The following is a 19,844-nucleotide window of genomic DNA, read 5'->3' on the forward strand; positions in this document are numbered from 1 at the left end:
AGGAGGGCTGTCTATACTGGTTTAGGGCTTCATTGGAGGAGGACTGTGTATATCAGCTCAGGAGTCCTTGGATCAGGGCCGTCTACACTGGTGGGAACGTGTCTTCTGGGTGTCTCTGGAGTGCGATTGCTGGGTCAAAGGCTCAGATCTATGTATAAAGTTTATGTAAAATGAAATTTTCCCTGGAAGCACAGTGAGCGTGCAGAGCAGTGTGGGAATCTTAACTTGTGCCTCCACCACCCGGTCCGGAGCCTCGCCTGCCCCTCGCAAATACCATTTCCTATAGAAGGATCAGCACGAGGCTGGTCTATGAGGTGAAGGTTAGAGGCATCCCAAAATGTCTGGCTTTTTGAAATTTGATTGTTGTTGTCAGGTGCCATCTAGTCAATACTGACTTATAGCGATCCTGGGTACAACAGGAGACACTGCTGCTCCTGTGCCAACCTCATCGCGGTACTCATTGCTGCTTCCCTGTACCTACCAGTCCTTCTTGCTGGGGGTCTGCCTCTTTTTCTCCGACCCTCCACTTTACCAGACCTTAAAGTCTATGCCACTGTATGCTCCTCCCCTCAGTGTTCTCCCCGACGTCCCCTGGTTCTGCAGTTCAGTGCCAAGTTGCACAGAGGAAATGACTCACAGTAGTGGAGGTGGGCAGTCCCAAATCCACAGTTCAGATGTAGGGTGGAGGATTCTCCTCACTCACGCAGAATCGGGCTGTTGGCCCACCAGGCACCAGAAGCTGGCGAGTCAGGACAGGCTGCCGACTCACGTTTCAATACTGGAGGTCGGACGGAGGCGAGCTTGGCCAGTCCAGTAAAGCAGAGCACAGCCTACTCAAATCACAAATACGGCTCATTTTATTCCCTGCAGGATGGCAGTGATTTCTGTCTGTACTGTCAGAATGATCTGTGTTAATAATCCCTCAAAACGGAACCGTATCATCCTGTCAGCATCACCTTCCCCCCCCCCACATACACACTCAGAGCCATCAGGGAAAAGCTGTTTGGTGGGAGAACCACAGACTGGAAGAGGGGCCTGTTGCTCCTACCCTCCCCTGTGCCCCAGCTGTGCTGTGTGTTGCTGAGTGTGCAGAGGGAACCCATTACGGAGTCTCCTGGGTCTGGCTCGTGTGTGTGTGTTTGTGTGTGTGAGGGGCGGGGAGCAGAGGTCTGTTCTATTCTCATATCTGTGGTTCTGTGGCTGAGGGGCACTTAGGATGCTCCGAGCTGTCTGAGTGCCGTGGCCACATCTCGGGTGCTCACCTCTGGTGAAGTGTCAACTCCAAGGGGCCCTGTCCCTGAGCAAGTGGGATCCATCCTGCCAGGTGGTTCTCCAGAGCACTGGGCCGGCTTCCCATCCTCAGCCAGCATGTGGACAACAGCACCTAAACTACCTGGGGAGGTTTGGGCCCCTTCGGTCTCTAGTCAGAACTCCCTGCAGGAATTATTTGGGTAGCACGTCCTTCAAACACTGACCACTACGTACCGCCGACTAGACTCCCAGCAGGGCAGCCCCGTGTGTGGCAGGGTAGAACTGTGTGCCATGGGGTTTCCACAGCTGAGTTGTCACAAGTAGCTCATAGCCCTTCCTCCAAAGGTGCCTCTGGGTAGGCTTGAACCACAAGTGACTACACACTTAGCAGCTTGTGCCACCAGGGATCTCAGGGATCTCCTTGCTTAGAGACTGGCCTCTGTGCAGCGCTCCTGGCGCTTGTGTCTCACACTGAGGAGACACCTCCTGCTCCTGCTCCTGCTCCTGAACACACAACGTGGCACGCACAGTCGGTGACTGCTTTGGTTAGTTTTGGGCCGTTTTGTTAAAAGTTGGTGCAGTCAGACATTTTGGAGCCTCAGGTACTCACACACCTCAGACTATGACAGGTGGGCTTGAACCCGACACTAGGTGGCGGTGTGAGGAGGGATCTTTCTGGAACCCGCATGGGAACAGATGTCCCTGACTGGACAGCAGGGTGTGACTGCCTGCCCCTGCTGTCCACTGTGGGGAGCTGCTGTGGAGGAGACCACCGTGGTGGCTCTGTACTTGATTCTTCCCCTGAAATGTTGGCCTTTTTCCCTCAGATCACAAGGAACACGACTCCCATGTACAGGACGCCAGAGATCGTGGACTTATACTCCAACTTCCCGATCAGTGAGAAGCAGGATATCTGGGTATGTATGGTGCTGGTTGGTGCCGGTCTGGGCGCTCGCACGCACGGACTCTTTCCCGACCCACACAGAGATTTCTGGTGCCCTCGTCTGTCCCGTAAAACCAGGGACAACAATGACATGGACAGCCGCCCGCTGGCCCTGGGCTCCTGTGGATTACACTGAAGTGTATCAGACTGTTAGATCTGTGCCTGAACCCCAAGTCAGCGCTGTTTATTAATCCTGACGTGCACCAGTGGAGCCCACCTGTAGTTCGTGTAATGTTGGCAGGAAGGGCCCCTAAAACCACCTCCACTTCTGACACCCACTATAGAATTTGGGAGTCGCTGAGATTGCTCACATCTGATACCATTCACAAGGTCAGGATTACCCTGGGGTTTGCTGAGTCACGAGAAGGACTCAGAACTCTCTGGAAGCCTTTAGACTTCTGGCTACGGTTTAACACAGTGAAAGGATGTGAGTGGGAATCAGCCCCAGGAAGCACCATGCCGGGGGAGCAGAGTCCCGAGAGTCCCGAATCGTCCTCTCCCTGTGCGGTGGTGGGCGGCACTGACTCCCTGCAGTCTCGCCAACCTTGGAAGCTCTCACACACTCTGACGGGGTTGGTCACGTAGACATGGCTGACCCCACATGACTGATCTTCATCTCCAGCCTCCCACCCCCCAGAGGTTGGGCTGATGCCACCTGACCGAAGGTCCCCAGTGTACGGCAAACTGAGTATAGCGCACGGCCCCTCAGAAAAGAGACTCTTCTCAGACAGGTGTATAGATCACCTCCCAGGAGTCTCAGGCAAAAGCCAGGCATCTGTGCGGGCTTGGGTAACTTGAGATTGGGTTTTTGGCAGTTTGGACAGATTCCCTGAAACACACATGTACAGCGTGCTTGTGGACAAGACCGTTGTTCAGTGCTCTGTTAACATCTTCCCGTTGCCCTCACTGCAGAGTTTAACCGTCATAAATATGTATTCCATAAGTCTTTGGCCAAAAAAAAAAACGCACTTGAGACTCACTTGGGGATCTCATTAAAATGTAGATTCTGCTTCAGTCGGCCTGGGGTGGAGAGGCTGGTTCTCATAGAGGGTCAGCTGAAATGACAGCGGTCAACTCCCTGGTTTGAGGTTCCTTAATTAAGCTCTGAAACTCAGCCGTAAAACCAAGCACAAGACCAGTGCCTTGGGAACCTTCTTCCTCTAGAAGGATCTCTGGGACAGGACCACCCAACTGGCTCCTCTGTGTCCAGGGTACTCAGTCTGTTCCTGGTCCCTGTAGGCACTTGATGCTCACCTGAGTCTTCATCCCTACAGACCCTGGACGCTCCCTTGGGTCCTCATCTCCACAGGCCCTGGGTGCTCACGTGGGTTCTCAGTCCACAGGCCCTGGGCATTTGGTCTGTGTCCTTGTCCCCGGTAGACACCCCGGGCGCTCAGCCTAGGTCCTTATTCCCACAGGGCATTCAGTCCAGATCCTTGTCTTCTGTAAACCTTTGGGCACTCAGCCTAGGTCCTCTTCCCCGACAGACCCCAGGTGCTCACCTGTGTCTCCTCCCTGGGCATTCAGTCTGGATCCAATCCCCCATGAACCCCAGGCACTCACCTGTGTCCCTCCCCCCCCCCAGGCCCTGGGCTGCATCTTGTACCTGCTATGCTTCCGGCAGCATCCATTTGAAGATGGAGCAAAGCTTCGGATCGTTAATGGGAAATACACCATTCCTCAGAATGACACTCGGTACACTGTCTTTCACGACCTCATCCGTAAGTGTCCTGCTGTGAGAGGGAAGCAGGGGGTCCTCTCAGGAGAGGGTGGCTCCCATTGTGGAGTCCTGCGTCGGGGCCCTTCAGTGTGTTGACGGTAGCCTGAAATGGTGATCATTCTGTTCAGATTCACAGTTGTTTAACACCGCTCCATTCCCCAGTGTGATGTGCTGAAAACCAGTGGTCTCTGAGAGCCTGTGACCTCTGAGGAAGTAGGCGACGCCCTATGGTTTCATGCAGTGTGCCGCACCTCTGTTTCAGGTTCCATGCTGAAGGTTGACCCAGAGGAGCGGCTGTCCATTACAGAGCTGGTCAACCAGCTCCAGGAAATTGCTGCTGCCAGAAATGTGAACCCTAAATCGCCCATCACAGAGGTAAGGGGGCAGGTCCGTCCAAGGCCACAGGATGCGGTTGTAGAGGGTGTCTGAATCCGCGAGGTGTTGCATGTAATCAGGTAGTGTGGACAAAGCGCTAAGAGACGCCCGGTCAGCTCCAGAGTTCTCACACACCCCTGTGTGAGGGAAACTCCCAACCGTAGTGGAGGGATGGGCTGGAGCCAGGAGCGTCACCACAGGCCAGGTCTTCAGGCCCACCTTGAAGGGGGCTTGGATTACCACAGAAGCACGCCACCTGTGTAGGGTCCCAGGGGTGGAGAGGTTTGTTTTTAAAAATAAGGGAGAACTCTGTCACCGATGACATGGGTTTGGGGACTGCAGTTCACACTACCTATGTGGGACTGCTGAGAATTTCATTATGGATGAGCCCAGCATTTCTCCATCAACACATTCTGCCGTGTGCCCACTCTTGGAATCTGAAGGACTGAGAACAGGCACTAACAAAGCCCTGCCTTCGAGGGGCTTCTGTTCTGGGTGAGGAGACGGGCAGGCGTGTGATGTGTCGCTCAGTGATGACTGATGTGAAGCGAAGGAAAAAGCATCCTGGGAGAGAGGGTGCTAAGCATGGTGTTTTCACAGTTGCTTCCTGTCATGGCCTGAAGGGGGCGACGCCAAAGATGTGGCTATACCCTAACCCCTGGAATCTGTGAAGATCTGCTTGTGACACAAAAGGACGATTATCATTCCAAGCAGCAAAAGATGGGATAAGGTTAAGGAGTTTGAAAAGAGAACTGTATCCTGGCTTACACAGGTGGACCCCAAATACAGTCCCGTCTATTCTGCTAAGAGAGAGGTATAGGGAGTTTCAAGACCACAGAGGAGGAGGAGGCCATGCAAAGACAGGCAGAGATTGGAGTGATGCAGCCGTATGCCGTGAGACACTAGGGCCACCAGGGGCTATAAGAAGCAAGGAAAGAGTCTCCCAGAGCCCTTGGAAGAAGCATGGCCCTGTTACCACCTTGATTCCAGACTTCTGGGATCTGAAGGCCAGGGCCCAGGGAGTGGAGGGAGCTGCACAGAGGTGACTGGAGTGGGGGGTGGAGTCCCATTGCCACCCTGCCACACTCTACTCAGGCCTCTTTATCCAAAACAGAGATAGCCGCCTTGCTGCAAGGGAAGATGGAAGGTATGACCTGGGCAGCAGTGGCTTCAACAGAAAGAGGATCATGGCTCTTTCTGCTGACATCCTCACTTCCGGTTTGACCAGGAAATACCCTCTGTTTGACAAGGAAACCCCTCGTTTCTTACTTGACAAGAAGATACCTCAATTCCTATTTGACTGGGAAACACCTCACTTCCTATTTTTAAAGGAAACGCTTTTTTCTTTTTTTTCCTATTTGTAAAGGAAGTACTTCACCTTTGACCTAGAGACACTTCACCCTCTGTTGGACATGGAGACCCCTTAGTGCTTGTTGGACAAGGAGGCCCCTCAGATTCCATTTGAAATAGAGAATGCATTACCTTTGTGTGCTGTGAAGACACCACAGTTTCTGTTGGACAAGAAGACCCCTCACTTCCTGTTTAACCAGAAAATCTCTTCCTGTTTGACAAGGAAGCTCTTCACTTCCGTTTTATAAAGAAAACCTTTCACTTTCTGTTTGACAAAGAGTTCCTTAACTTTTGTGTGACGTGGAAACACCTCCCTTTCTGTTCCTGCTTGAGAAGGAGACACCTCACTTCCTGTTTGATGAAGAGATACTTTACCTTTGATGTAAAGACACTTCACCTTCTGTTGGACAAGGCGACACCTCACTTCCTGTTGAACAAGGAGCCCTCCCCTCCTGTTTGACAAGGAAACCTCTTACTAAGAAGTTGATACCTCACTTCCTGTTGGACAAGGAGACACCTTCCGCTCCTGTGACAAGGAAACCTCTTACTTCCTGTTAGAGCAGACATCTCACTTCCTGCTAGACAAGGGAGCAGAAGCAGTGAGGAGTGCTCCTGCTCCACCAGTATCCACCAGCTGGTGTGCTCCTTCCGTGCCGCCTTCCCAGTACTGCCCATGCCCAGCTCCTCCGGGGATGGGCTAGAGGGGTCCCTTTGGCCCAACCCACAGACATGCTTCTCCTCTTTCTTCCACATTGCCAGTGTTTGCGTCACTGCTGCTTTTCCCCCTCAGCGTCTAAACATCATGGTAAAATGTCTCCCGTACTTTACAAAAAGGCAATGAAACAGCAAACCACCAGCCTGTCACTTGAGCCCTGTGTGCCGTGAGCTAAGGCCCCGTTTCTGTCTCTCTTCACAGCCACGCACTGTGAGTCGTCTGTCTTTGCTCCGCCCCCTCCTCCCATTCTCTCTTGAAACCACACCAGCCAGTCTTGTGTCCTGCCGCTCTGCTGGAGTCGCTCCTGGCCAAGTTGCTTGGTTTTCTGTGCTGCTGTCCAGGCCCCGGGTCTCCCCACATTTCCCCTGGCCTCCTGGACCCTTCACCATAGTTGCTTCCTTGCCTCCTCAATTTCCTCATCCCTCTGGGCTATCCTGGGCCCCACTCGTCCACCTATGCTCTCTGTCTGATGCATTCAATGCTGTGTCTATGTGACAACTCCCAGCCTACATCGGTGTCCAGCTGCTCGCCACGACCCTGACTTGCACAGCCAGCAACCTGGTGGCAGTTCTGTTTGCATGGGCGGCAGAGACGTCGGTCTCCATTGTCATCTCCTAACCCAGCTCCTGAAGCTTCCTGCCAAGCGGACCTCTTTCAGACTTTCCCATCTATTTGGAATATAACCACTCTGTTCTTTTGGTTGCTCGGACCCTGAACCTTGGCGGCATCATCTTTCCACTTTTGTGTCTAATCTGCCCGCACTCTGGCTGCTTCATTCACCTTTAGGAAGCAAGCTGAAGGCCCCGGATCTGCCAACATTCGGGTCTAAGTGCTGCCATCTTGCCTGACTGGCTGCCTGCATCTCCTGCCAAGGCAGATTGTTGTCCGATTGGAAAACCTCAAACCAGCTTGGGTTTTCTCCACTGAAATCCTCTGATGGTTCTCCAGCTCGCTTCAGAAGAAAAACCAAAGTCTATGCACAGCCTCGACATTCTGCGGAGTCTGGCCCCCTTCATCTCCCAAGGGCCCCATCACCTTGAGGCTGGCTGCTCGCTCCTCAGGACGTATTCACCCACACGCTACCATCCAGGGCCTTAGTGTATCAGAAGTGTGTCATCCTGAACTGGAGGTTTCATCTGTTAACTCAGACCTGCCCTTGGGCTCCAGTGGACTTCCGAGACTCTTGGGGAACTCCTTGGATTTGATGAGAAGTTGGGGATCGGGAGGAGGCTGGGTGAACTGTCAGGCCCAGCTTGCCTGAGTTGGACTGTGGCGGGCATGGCTGCCTGGGGAGTGGCTCATAGCAGGTAGACGTAGTACGGAGGCTCGTGCGGTTCATGTCAAGGGCTGACTCCCTGCGTTTGGAATCTTTGCAGCTCCTGGAGCAGAACGGAGGCTTCGGAAACACTGCCCAGCCCCGAGGGCCTCCCCCTTCTGGGGGTCCGGGGGCCCGGTCCACAGGCCCCTCGAGCAGCGGGTACAGTGGAGGTCAGTGTCTACGCAGGGGTCTCTTTGAGAGTAGCTCCCCACCCCCAGAACCCCAGAAGAGCTGTCTTCACCCTTGTGGACAACTCCCAGTCTTAGCTCCACCCCCTTTTTCTCATGACTAGGAACCAGGCCTGTGCTTACCAAGTCTCTTCCAAGCACATGGCCCTTGGAGGCTTGGGGAGCAGAGACTACATTCCCTGTGCTGGTGAGATTATGACCCAGTGGGAGAGAGAGTGCGCGTGTCCAGGGTCCCCAAGACCACCGTCATGACGGTCCAGGAGTTCACTAGGACTCCCGGGACTCAGTGTAGCCGTGACACACTCGGGGGTATTTTGTCATCACCCAGAGTGGCAGATAGATGTCAGCATCAGGGAGAGAGGCGCCTCGGGTGGAGCCCAGGAGAGCCAGATGTGAGTTCCCGGTGTGCTTCCTTCTCCCAGCAGCAGTGTGTGACATCACATACCGAGTCATGCCAACCAGGGCAAGCTCACCAAGCCCTGGTGTCCAGGCACAGTGTACCCGTGTGGCGGACCTTCATCTCCAGCCCCCGAGGTTGAGCTGATGCCATGTGGCCCAAGGCCCTCACATCATTAGCAATGGACTGCCTTGTGTGGCCAGAGCCCTCAGCAGGACAGAGACTCACCGGGCGTAGATCCTCTCCCCTGGAATGCCAATCATTTGCTGCCCACATGGAGTAAGCGAGGTGATAAGTGGACGAATCACCTCGTGTGTTCCAAGATGCCAGGTGTTGTAAGGGAAGACAATGCCAGTGTGATGGGAATTGGGGTGCCAGGAGGTGGGACCAGGCGGTCTGGTGGAAGGAGGTGGTTTGAGTGAAGTCCCGGTGGAACAGAAGGGGTGACCCTGCACAGGCTCATGGTGTGAGTGTGCCTGGTTTTGGAGGCTGCTGTGGGGGACCCAAAGCGGCCAGAGGGTCAGTGGGTAGAGGGAACTGCAGGTGAAGTATGGGAGTCGTATGGGGTCTTAGAGGAGCTGGTCGTCGGCCCCTCAGGGAGAAGACAGCACGGGGGCCCAGGTGGGACTGGGAGCAGTCCTAAGAAGACTTGTTAGTGGCTCGGACAGGAGGCACCCAGGAGGCAGGAGAAATGTCAGATTCTGGAACTAGTTGGAAGCCTGTGGGTCTCGTGGGTCAGGTCTAGATGAGTGATGTTAGCGTTCCGCTTCACCTGGGGTGTGTCTGGCTCCTGTTGTATACCTGCTCCCTGGGCGTCCTGAGACCCTGGTGCCGCTGTGTCCTGGAGCCCTGTCTTTTGGGGACAGGTGCTAGGAGGCACTTAGAAGGTTCCAGAGAGCCGTGAGCCAGTGGACCTGGGAATGTGGGTAGGACTCCGGCATGCATGTTCCCCGGTCAGTGGGTGTGCTCCTCTGGACTCTCCCTCAGACTTGGCTTCTCAGGTCCCACTCGAGGGCCCCTGGTGCCCCTGCCTCCTTCTTGAGTCCAGTTGGTGTGGATAGCCTCAGCAGACATGCCAACGGCTGAGTTCCGACCCCTCAGCTGTCCTTCCTGACAGCCACAGTGTGGGGCCGGGAGCTGCTTGATGCCTGACCCGCTGGATGTGTCAGGCCAAGGGACTGCTCTGAGGGGCTCCTTCTGGGCCCACTGGGGCCAGCAGTCCGGTGGGCACACTTCCAACAGTACATGGACACAGGTGGGCTGGCGTGTGCCGGTGCCAGGTGAAGGCAGGCCAGAGTGGGCTGGGGAGGCCGGGGTCTTTGGAGAGGCTTCTGGGAAGATGTAGCCCAGTCAGCGTGAAGACGCCTACAGACTTGGTGAAGTCGTCCTCCCTTTATGTGGGCTGAGCAGGGCAGAGCACCATGGAGAGTGCCTCTTCTCTCCTGTTAACTGTTTGGAAGGAAAACTGTTTCCTTTGTGATAATGAATCTTATGTGGCCACGAGATGTGGGAAGCTGGGAGTGACTTGGAAAGGCAGCCCAGGTGCACTGGGTTTGAGGTCAGAGGTGGAATGGCCCCTGGAGGCAGGGCCACCAGAAGGGTGCCTTTGGGGTGCTCTGGAGGGCTGGAGTGGTCCTCTTTTCCTGGGAAGAGATTGGGGTTCTCACCCCTCCTGGATCGGCCAGCACCTGCAGCACTCCCTGATTGTGAGGAAACTCACTTTTTTTTTTTTTTCAATTGCGAATTGGATGAAAGTTTACAGAACAGATGAGCTTTCCATCCAGCGGCTCACAGAGTTTGATTTCGTGTCATTGATTGCAGCCCCACAGTGTGACGTCACTTATGACACTTCCTTGCCGTGTTTCTGTTTCTGTTCCTTCTAAATCTGTCAGTTGATCTCAAACAGCTGATTGTTCTGTGGGGTGTGATTTTCCCCCTTACTGAGCTGTCTGTTCAACCGAAAATTAAGCCTCGGGGTTGAGCTCATTTCCAAACCAGTAAGCTCGGTAATTTTTGTTGGTGTCCTTTTGAATTTTGTTCTGTGTTTTTCTCCCACACTATCCAGGGCCTTCTAATGTGATTCCTTTTAGAACAGTCAGTAGAGCATCATCTAGTTTACGGGTTGTTGTTAAGCACCGTGGAGTCGGGTACGACCCATAGCGACCCTGTACAGGGTTTCCGAGGCTGTAAATCTTTACGGGAGTAGGAAGCCTCATCTTTCTCCCGCGGAGCGGCTGGTAGTTTCGAACTGCCGACCTTGAGGTTAGCAGCCTGATTCATAACCACTACGCTACCAGGGGTGGGGAAGCTTTTTTTCTGCTAAGGGCCGTTTGGATATTTATAACATCAGTCGCGGGCCATAGAAAAGATAATCAAGTTAAAAATTAGCCTGGTCCTGGTCCTGGTGTGCCGCTGTAGGAGTTATAGACCACTGGACCACAAGATCTATTTGAACCACAGGTTGGCAGTTTACATTCACCAGCCGCCCCTTGTAAACCCCATTCAGGGGTCACTGTGAGTCGGAAGCAACTCGACAGCACTTAACGACAGCATATTTGGACGGCTAACACTGCGGTGCCTTGGTAAGGCTAGATAGACCAAATGATTTTGTGGGCCGGATGTACCCGACCCCTGGCCTAGTTCTTTTGGTCTCAGGGTCATGGAAATTGAGGCTCGTGTGACCCATTTGCCTTTTAATAGACATGCTTTCCACTCTCTTCTCCTCTGGATGAGGAGGCAAGCCCAACAGCTGCACCTCAGGTGGCTGCTCGCTCCTCACCTCAGTATGACTTAGGGTAAGGTGCAAGCCCCCTCCTTAAGCTGAGGTCAAATCAGCAGATGTTTTCTAAGAACTTTGAAGTTGAGAACAACAAAACATAAAAGAAAGTTTGGAAATGAGCTGTTCTTGCGTGTAGAGTCTTTATTCTGAACTTGCTGAGATGGCCACCTGCTGGACACCATCTGCTCCAGGGTCCCTGAGCTGGAGCTTTGTGGGCCCCGGAGTTGGCCTGCCTGTCGCCTGCCGGCAGCCTCATCTCAAACAAACTTGAGATGTGTGTTGGTTTTTCTCTTTATTTATCACCTCTGTACCACCGCAGCCTTCTTTAAGGCCTTCTCCCCCGGGTGCCTTGTTCTAGAGGGCACCCTGTGGACCAGCTCTTTGTATCTGTGTTCTGGTTCAGCCGCCACAGATGCCCAGCTTGGCACTGACGCCATCCTCGGGCCTCGACTGCGGGGCTGGGCCCACATCTGCTGGGTGGCCTCCCCACGCCTAGATTGTGTTGGCATTGACCAGGCCCCGCCCTTCTCCTGCCCTCCCTCCTCAGAAGGACTGAGACGGTGGTCAGGACAGCCGTCAGACCTGCCGGGGCCTGGGCCAGCCAGGCATGGTGACGCTGGTGCCTCGTGGTGTGCCCCGGAGATCAGCCAGACCTACCGCCCCCCAACCCTACCCCCTATTGCTGCAGGCCTGTGGGATATGATTGGGCCTCAGTGTCTCCCTGTGGCTCTGCCTGCGTCCCTCCACTCGGGGACGGTTCCAGCGGCCTCTGCCCACATCCACAGCAACAGTTGTAGCCTAGGGCTTTCTGGGGGCGGGCAACCTCCTTAGACTGTTGTCCCTGAGCATGGGCTCAGACATCAGGATTTGCTGGAATTTGTGCTCTGAGGCCATGGCTCTGTCCCTTGGTCTAGGGCATGGTGATGTGTAGCTGGCAGGTGTCTGGGCCTGGTCTGCCCCACCTGCTGCTCGGGAGGTTAGGTGTGCCCCCACTGATCGTCTGTGCCTTGTTCTTTGCTTCCAGGTCTGACGGTGGCGGAATATGACCAGTCTTACAGTGGATTCTTTGACATCCTTAGAGGAGGAACGGAACGTCTCTTCACTAACCTCAAAGACACCTCCTCCAAGGTCATTCAGTCTGTCGCTAAGTAAGTGTGCCATGGGGACCAGGGGTAGACACCCCGAAACCCCAAATGAGGCGTCAGCACAAGGCATTTTCATGTCGCGAATCCTGACCCAACCCTCCCACCTTAGCTGAGTCCACGGTTCTGGCTGCGGTGGCATGAAGGCACAGCACCAGCCCGTCTCCCTTTCCATGTGCACGCACAGGTGGCTGCACTGTGGGTGCGGGGCCTGCTGCAGCTCTGCACCCAGATTTCATGGGACCAGAGCCGACTCCAGCATGTAGGGTCTCTTCTCCACTGCCCTGCCAGAGATGCTTGTCTAAAAGCAGTGAAGGTCTACTGAGTTATAGGGCAGTGTCACCTGCTTCCCCAAGAGGAGACGTGCACCCCAAGTGTGCTGGCAAGTCCAAGGGGTGACCTTCTGGTCGACCACAGCCTTCATGGTGTGTCAGGAGCATCGGCCGCACTCTTCTGCTGGTCTCGCTGTGTGGCGTCTTGTGACAGCACACTGCAGTGGGGTCTCTCAGTTGTGCCACGTGGGGCACATGCTGTGTCTCTGTGTTGTGCTCAGCACCCTGCCTCATCCATGGTCACCTGTCCCGTCTCCAGCGCCCCTTCCAGACCGTCCAGTGTGGCCCCTGTCCTGGGTTAGTTTGGACTTATCTGTGTCCATTACTGTGGTGCACCAATTTGGGTGTAGCTCAGGGACTCGGGTTCTGAGTCCTAACTTTCACAGTGATTTCAGGATCATGTGCTCTCAGACTCTGAAATGTTCTTGTCTCTGCTGAGCCAGTGTGACCCAGCGCAGGGTATCCCTGTGGGAACAGTGTAGACTGGGTGACATGGTCTATTCTACTCAACACCCTGCTGCATTTCACCTCACGCCCACACGAGAGTCACCTGGGGATCTTGTTAACGCAGATCCACTCAACACCCTGCTGCATTTCACCTCACGCCCACACAAACGTCACCCGGGGGTCTTGTTAACACAGATTCTGATTCAGTGACTCAGCTGGGAATGCAGATTCTAAGCTCAGGGTACGCCCGAAAGAAGTGGTGTGAGACACTAGAGCGAACAGGTGTCAGTGGGATCTAGTGTGAGCAACTCTGTGCCTGTGGGATCCAGTGTGAACCAGCGTGTGCCCATGGGATCTGGTGTATGTGATCTGGTGCGTGATCTAGCGTGTGTCACCTGTGCCTGGGATCCAGTGTTTACCAGTGTGTGCCCGTGGGATCTGGTGTATGTGTATGTGATCTGGTGTGTGTCATCTGTGCCTGGGATCCGGTGTGAGCAAACCTGTGCCTGTGGGATCCAGTGCGAACCAGCGTGTGCCCGTGGAATCTGGTGTATGTGATCTGGTGTGTGTCATCTGTGCCTGGGATCCGGTGTGAGCAAACCTGTGCCTGTGGGATCCAGTGCGAACCAGCGTGTGCCCATGGGATCTGGTGTATGTGATCTGATGCGTGAGCTGGTGTGTGTTGTCTGTGCCCATGTAGCCAGTATGAGCTGGTGTGCCGGCATGACAGTGTGCTGACTGAAGGACTTGCTGTTCGGAGAGGGCAGTGCAGCGCGGTTCTGCTGGGAGCATTTGGGGTTAATTCAGGAAATCCTTAGCCAGCAGGTGGAGGGGAATCCAGGATGTACTGCTCTCATTGGGGTCTCCCAGTTTTGAGTCCTGAGCTGTCCTCTGACGGAGTGGCGTAGCCATTGGTGTGACAGTGTGGCCCTCTACAGTGAGCTGTGTTTGTTGCAGATGTACTTTGGAACTTTGGGGCCTCATTCTCACTGTGTTTTCTTTTGTGCAATGGTCGTCCTTTTGGGCCCCCGCCTGCCCACAGCACCAGGTAACCGCATGTGTTCTGGCGTGGTGTGGTGTGGTGTGTGCGTGCGCATTATGCTGTCCGCTGGCTTGGCGGAGTTCGGCTGGTTTGATCTCCACTTTCTCTGTCGGTACCGAGCAGACTTGTGGACGGAAGGCTGAGTCCCACAGAGCAAACTGCATGCTGCGCCCCCTTGAGCCAGGTTGTGGGACTGCAGTCGCTTGGGATCCCCCAGCCCCTAGCTGCAGTGGCTGATGTTTCATTGCTTGGTTTGCTGGCCCTCCTGTCCTGAGGAGCCACACCAGGAGCACGCTGTTTTCGGTGGAAGGAAAGCAAACAAAAGTAATCGAGGTCAGCTTCCTGTTCAGTGTCCCGCCCCTTCGGGTGACATATCTGTGTGGATTTCACACCTGACTTAACATGGATTGTCCTGTTCAGTGTCCCGCCCCTTCTGGTGACGTATCTGTATGGATTTCACACCTGACTTACATGGACTTTCCTGTTCAGTGTCCCGCCCCTTCTGGTGATGTATCTTTAAGGACGTCATGTCTAGACTTGGCATGAACTGTCCAGTTCAGGGGCAGTAGCTCCTGCAGGAGTGCCACACCAAGGGCTCGGAACTCAGGAGTGACCACGTGGTCACAGCCCCAGAGACAGCAGGGTACACAAGGTACACCATCAAGACCGCCCTCTGTCTGAAGATGGCCCCCGTCTTCACTGCTGCCCCTACCTCAGTGCCCACTGGGTTTCCTGCCCGACTGTGGTGCCCTGGTGGTACCATAGGTTAAGCCTTCAGCTGTTCAAACCCACCAGCCACTCTGCAGAAGAAAGATACTCTCCTCTGTCCGGCAGGGCTCTTACGTCGGAATCAACTTGACAGTGACCGCACTGAGCTGTTTCCAGAGGACAGAGAGTCTCAGGGATGTCTCCCTGCACTCAGACTTGGTGATGGGGGTGGTGTTGGCATCAATGGCAGAGGAGAGGACAAAGGTCAGGAAGGATTGAGATTGGCAGCATCCAGCAGGTGGGATGTAGGTCGGCGGGCCTCGGTGGCAGGCGTGCTTACTGCTGTGGGTTGGCCTGGTGAGGCTGGAGCAGGGCCGGCACAGGGAAGCCAGGCACAGGTTTTCAGAAAGCTCTCCCCGGGAGTCCCACCGGAGTTACAGCCACACACGATTCCCCGCCCCAGGGAGTTGTGATTCTCCTCACCAGACCCACAGGCAGCGAGTCGATTTCAACGCCGAGTGACCCAGTGTTGGCCTTCTGAGACTCACTTGTCACCAGCACTGATCGCCTCATTTTTCTCCCTCAGAGCGGCCGGTGACTCGGAACTATAACACCCTTTTGGTAGCAACCCAGCACTTAATCCACTGAGCCATCAGGACTCCTTAGTCGTGCCTCCCCCAAAAAGCAAAACGGAACAGCATCCTGCTGCCAAATTGATTCTGACTCATTGTGTCCTCTGTGGGGTTTCTGAGAGCGTAAGCCTTTATGGGAACAGACAGCCTCTTCTCTCTCCTGTGGCGCAGCTGGTGGTTTTGAACCACCGACCTTGCAGGTGGCAGCCCCCGGGATGCAGGTTTTCATAGACCGCTGTGTGCTGAGCGGAACCCGCAGGAACAGTCTGTGAGTGCTGTCCTCACTGTGCAGCACCCAGACCTCGAGTGCATGGGAGTCGCCTTGATGACAAAGCCATCAGAGACCGCTGAGGGGTGAACTGAGCGTCAGCAGGTGTGACGGCTGTAGGGACAGATGTTTCAGGGATACGCCCTCAAACACCAACAAGTGAGGGAGAAGAGGCATCCCCGCCCTTCTTCCTGCTGAGGTTTGGTGCCCATGTTCTCTCTGCTGACCCCTGGCAGCGGCTTGGTCCTGCGCCCTCCACACAGGAGCAGAGCACTATCCCCGACCTGCGGTGCCCCCGCTGTAGAGCTCAGTCCAGTCTCCAGGTGGTGGGCCTTGGTCACCCGTCCACAGGCAGGCCTGGGGTTAGGGTTAGGGCTCTTGTCAGTGACGTGCATGTCCTGGGTTTGGGAGAGCCGCTTGGAGACGGCCCTCTGGGCAGTGTCGACAGCAGCTTCTCTGTTCTGGGTGATGTGTTTTGACTTTTCCTTGGGGAGCAGGGGTGACATGGTGACGGGGTACTGTAGGTTCTCCTTGGCCTCTGCTAGAGACGTCAGCTCCACGCACACCACAGTGGCCCTCCTCGTACTCCTGTGCCCATGCGTATCCCTGGTGGCGATGTGGCTCCATGGGCCCTGCACGGCTCAACTTCTGAGACGGAGCAGAGGACGAGCTCCCGCTTGCCTTTGTCGTTTCAGCTACGCAAAGGGAGACCTGGACTTGTCCTACATCACCTCCAGGATTGCTGGTACGTGTCCTCCTCTGGGAAAGTGTCGCCAGACTGCTGGCTTCCAGGGTGGCTGAGGGTCGGCGGCCCAGCTTCTCCTAGCTGGAGCCAAGTCCCATCCCAAAACCCTTCTGAGCTCCTTAGAGTTCCTGGGGATACCACAGGGTCCTGAGGGCACCCGGGGGTCCTGTGGGCTTCCCATCGGGAGATGCAATGCCCCAGCTGTGCTGGTTCCACCCTTCCCAGAACGCGGAGGGCCCAAAGGGGACAGTGCCAGCCCACGGTCAAGTCTGTGTCTGGGTCAGTTAGTGCCGGGAAAGCGGGTCAGGCCCAGGGAGTGTGTTCCCAGGAATCGCACTCTGAGAGTACAGGTGCCATGTGGTGGCTCGTAGCTGGGATTTTTCATGGGAAACCCCCGATAAAAGGGCATGGGTGGGTGTGTCTTCCTTCCTTTTCTGCGCCCCTGCCTACTGACTGCGGAGCAGGCTGCCGGCAAGCTGTCCAGTTTGATGCCCGTGAGGCAGCTGCTGAGCTTCAGGGTCGGCAGCTGACCGTCCTCTTGTTTCAGTGATGTCCTTCCCGGCCGAAGGCGTGGAGTCAGCAATCAGAAACAACATAGAAGATGTGCGGCTGTTCTTGGATTCCAAGCATCCAGGGCACTATGCCGTGTACAACCTGTCCACCAGGACATACCGGGCCTCCAAGTTCCACAGTAGGGTGTGTGATGCACCAGACCGGGGCCCAGCATAGGAGGATGGGTGGGCGGGATGGAGACCGTTGCTGTGGCTTCATGGGGAGCCTGGGAGAAACCCACAGACCTGGGGCCAGCTCCTAGGAGGAGGAGCAGGGGTGTGTGGTCCCAGGACCCCCACCCTGGCCAGCTGTATACGCAGACCTCTCACAAGGTAAAGGGATCACTTCATCTCATACATGTTGGGATTAGAAAAGGGTGTGATTCCCTGGGTCCCACAGAGGGATGAGCATAGCCAGTCTACAGCACCGACTCCAGAAACCACAGAGAAAACCACAAACCCAGACACACAGCACGTTTAATGAGGACACAGTTGTTAGAGCCCAAACGTGGTGGGTGAGGGGTGGCATTTGGAGTGGCAAGGGACTTCTGTGGTGACAGCTGTGACAGACCTGTGCATGCAGCCCGAGCCCTATCCCGGGAAGACAAGGCCATGTGGAGCCCAAGTCATCCTAGGAAGAAGCATGGTTGCCAGGGAGTGGCCCGTGGCCCGGATGTCAGGGAGGAACCACTGCTGGACAGCGCCCTGACCCCGTGTTCCTGTCCTGAGTCTGAGGCAGCAGCCATTGCATGTCCTCCCTGCAGCCACTGCCACTGCTCTCCCCCCAAACCCTCTGGGCAGGTGGTCCTGGGCATGGTGGTGTAGTTTAGGTGAGGTGGGTGGTCATTCTCAGCCTTTGGGCACTTGGATGTTTTTGCCTCGGTCTCTAGGAGCAGTAACAAGGCTGCTGGAGACCTGGCCACACTGGCCTGTCCAAGTGGGTGCTCTGCTCCTTGAGCTCAGTTCTCAGAGATCAGTGCCAGCGGTATCTGTGCCTCTGCCAGGGCTGAGGCCCAGGGACCCTGTCCACACGGCTCATTCTGTCTGCGTGCTAGGCAGGTGGGCGCAGCCCTGAGGCCAGGTTAGCAAACAGCCAGCCCTTGGCCAGAGTGGCTCTCAGAACTGGAGCTAGGGAGGGTTTTAAAGGAGAATTGGAATATGAAAGTGTGATTAGGAAGCCGCAGGAGACGCTCCCTGGGGCAGGGGGGTTATTCCAAGAACAGCCCCGAAATGTCAGATGTCAGCTTTCTGAAGCAGAAATCCCGATGGCACAGAAGGACGAGCAGGGAGACAGGCATGGTTTGGAGACAGCACCGTGCACCAAGACGGGGCTGCCAGGCGGTTTGCCAGCAGCTCCACAAACCTGTCAGGCACTGATGGCTTCCACAGGCAAAGGAACCCCCCAAATTAGTGCAACAGGGAAGTCAGTGGTGGCTCCCTCGGATCCCAGCGTATTGAGATTGCAGAGTACTTACATAGGTAGGGCAGACTCCATGTTCTCTCTGCCAACTCCGTGATAACTCTGGGGCGGACACTTACAGTGCAGAGAAGCTGGGAACCAGAATAGGAAAGCGTAGGTAAAAGCCAGCAAGTGGAGACCAGGTACACGAACGAGACCAGTAAGCCCACAAAGTGGTGTCCACCCAGGGGACTAGGCGCTGTGGCTGTTAACAGAGCCCAGGATGCCCAAACCCCACCTTCCTGGCTTTCAAAGGGATAGGTGGGGGGGCCTGGCGAGCTCAACTGAGCAGACTCTTCTCTTGGCAGGTATCTGAGTGCGGCTGGGCTGCCAGGCGGGCACCCAACCTCCACAGTCTCTACAACCTGTGCAGGAACATGCATTCATGGCTCAAGCAGGACCCGAAAAACATCTGTGTGGTGCACTGCATGGTGAGTGGGGCCCGGCACTGAGCTTCGCGCTTCTATTGATGGGGCGAGCTTCCGCGTTAGTTCGCACACACGTGAGGGGTTCCGCGAGCAGCTGGTGGGTGTGAACTGCCAGCCTTTGAGTTACCAGTCCAGCGCCGTCCCTACAGTGGCACCGATGTAGCATCTGTTAAGTCAGACTAGTCACAAGCTGTTGCCGTGACGTGGACAGAGAAGACGTTCGTAATGCCCACAGACCCTCAGGTGGTGATAGCCTTGCGGACCAGGCTGTGAGCAGCACTGGACTCCAGACAGGGTTTAGGGGAGGGGGGGCTTCTGGATTAGTCAAAGGGCCAGGCTAGTGCCTGGAATGGATGACGAGTCATTGGGCCCAATTCACATGTAGTACACAGGTGGGTTTCTGGGGTCTGGGGTGCAGGAGGGGTCGCGCTGCTCTGTTGAGTTCTGAGCGCTGTGCCTCTGGCCATGCTCAGCCAGGTTCCCACCTCTGTTCCAGAAACAGAGTGGTCCTCAGGGAGCAAGGAAGCCATCACTACTGCCCGCTGGGGTCACACCCACAGGACAGGAGGGTGAGGCTCCGTGGGGGCCTAGCTCCCTGGGCCAGCTGTGCCCATGCCCCTTCCCTGTAGGACGGGCAGTTGAGCCTCGGTGGGGGCCTCCTGCTGTCCCAGCTGGGCCCCTTCCCTACAAGACAGGAAAGTGAGGCACGGGGGGGACCTTGCCCCTGTCTCAGCTGTGCCCACGCCCCTTCCTGTAGGATGGGCGAGCTGCCTCCGCCGTGCTGGTCTGCTCCTTCCTGTGCTTCTGCCGTCTCTTCGCCACCGCCGAGGCCGCTGTGTACATGTTCAGCATGAAGCGCTGCCCGCCGGGCATCTGGCCCTCCCACAAAAGGTACGTATGTCTGCTGCTCGCCATGCTGGCTACAGGGTCACAGGGGGTGAGTCTCCTTAGCTGCCCCAGGAGAGGTGAGAGGCCTGAGTAGTAGACACACTGCACGTGGAGGAGATGGTCGCTCCCCCAGACTTCTCTCAGACTGCATTCAGTGTCGTGCCCC

The 19,844-nt window shown here is 55.7% G+C and overlaps 1 protein-coding gene across 1 annotated transcript in view; it reads left to right on the top strand.

Moving 5' to 3' along the window:
- Positions 1-19,844, top strand: part of GAK (cyclin G associated kinase) — a 96,666-nt gene that overhangs the window by 35,792 nt on the left and 41,030 nt on the right. Inside the window, exons 7-15 of the mRNA XM_006874137.1 lie at positions 2,079-2,168; positions 3,780-3,915; positions 4,177-4,289; positions 7,731-7,842; positions 12,061-12,184; positions 16,303-16,352; positions 16,900-17,048; positions 18,671-18,793; positions 19,548-19,681. Coding sequence (XP_006874199.1) covers positions 2,079-2,168; positions 3,780-3,915; positions 4,177-4,289; positions 7,731-7,842; positions 12,061-12,184; positions 16,303-16,352; positions 16,900-17,048; positions 18,671-18,793; positions 19,548-19,681 — 1,031 coding nt within the window. The remainder of the gene's footprint in view (positions 1-2,078; positions 2,169-3,779; positions 3,916-4,176; positions 4,290-7,730; positions 7,843-12,060; positions 12,185-16,302; positions 16,353-16,899; positions 17,049-18,670; positions 18,794-19,547; positions 19,682-19,844) is intronic.

This window comes from Chrysochloris asiatica, unplaced genomic scaffold, assembly GCF_000296735.1.
Source record: "Chrysochloris asiatica unplaced genomic scaffold, ChrAsi1.0 scaffold00262, whole genome shotgun sequence".
Classification (NCBI taxonomy): domain Eukaryota; kingdom Metazoa; phylum Chordata; class Mammalia; order Afrosoricida; family Chrysochloridae; genus Chrysochloris; species Chrysochloris asiatica.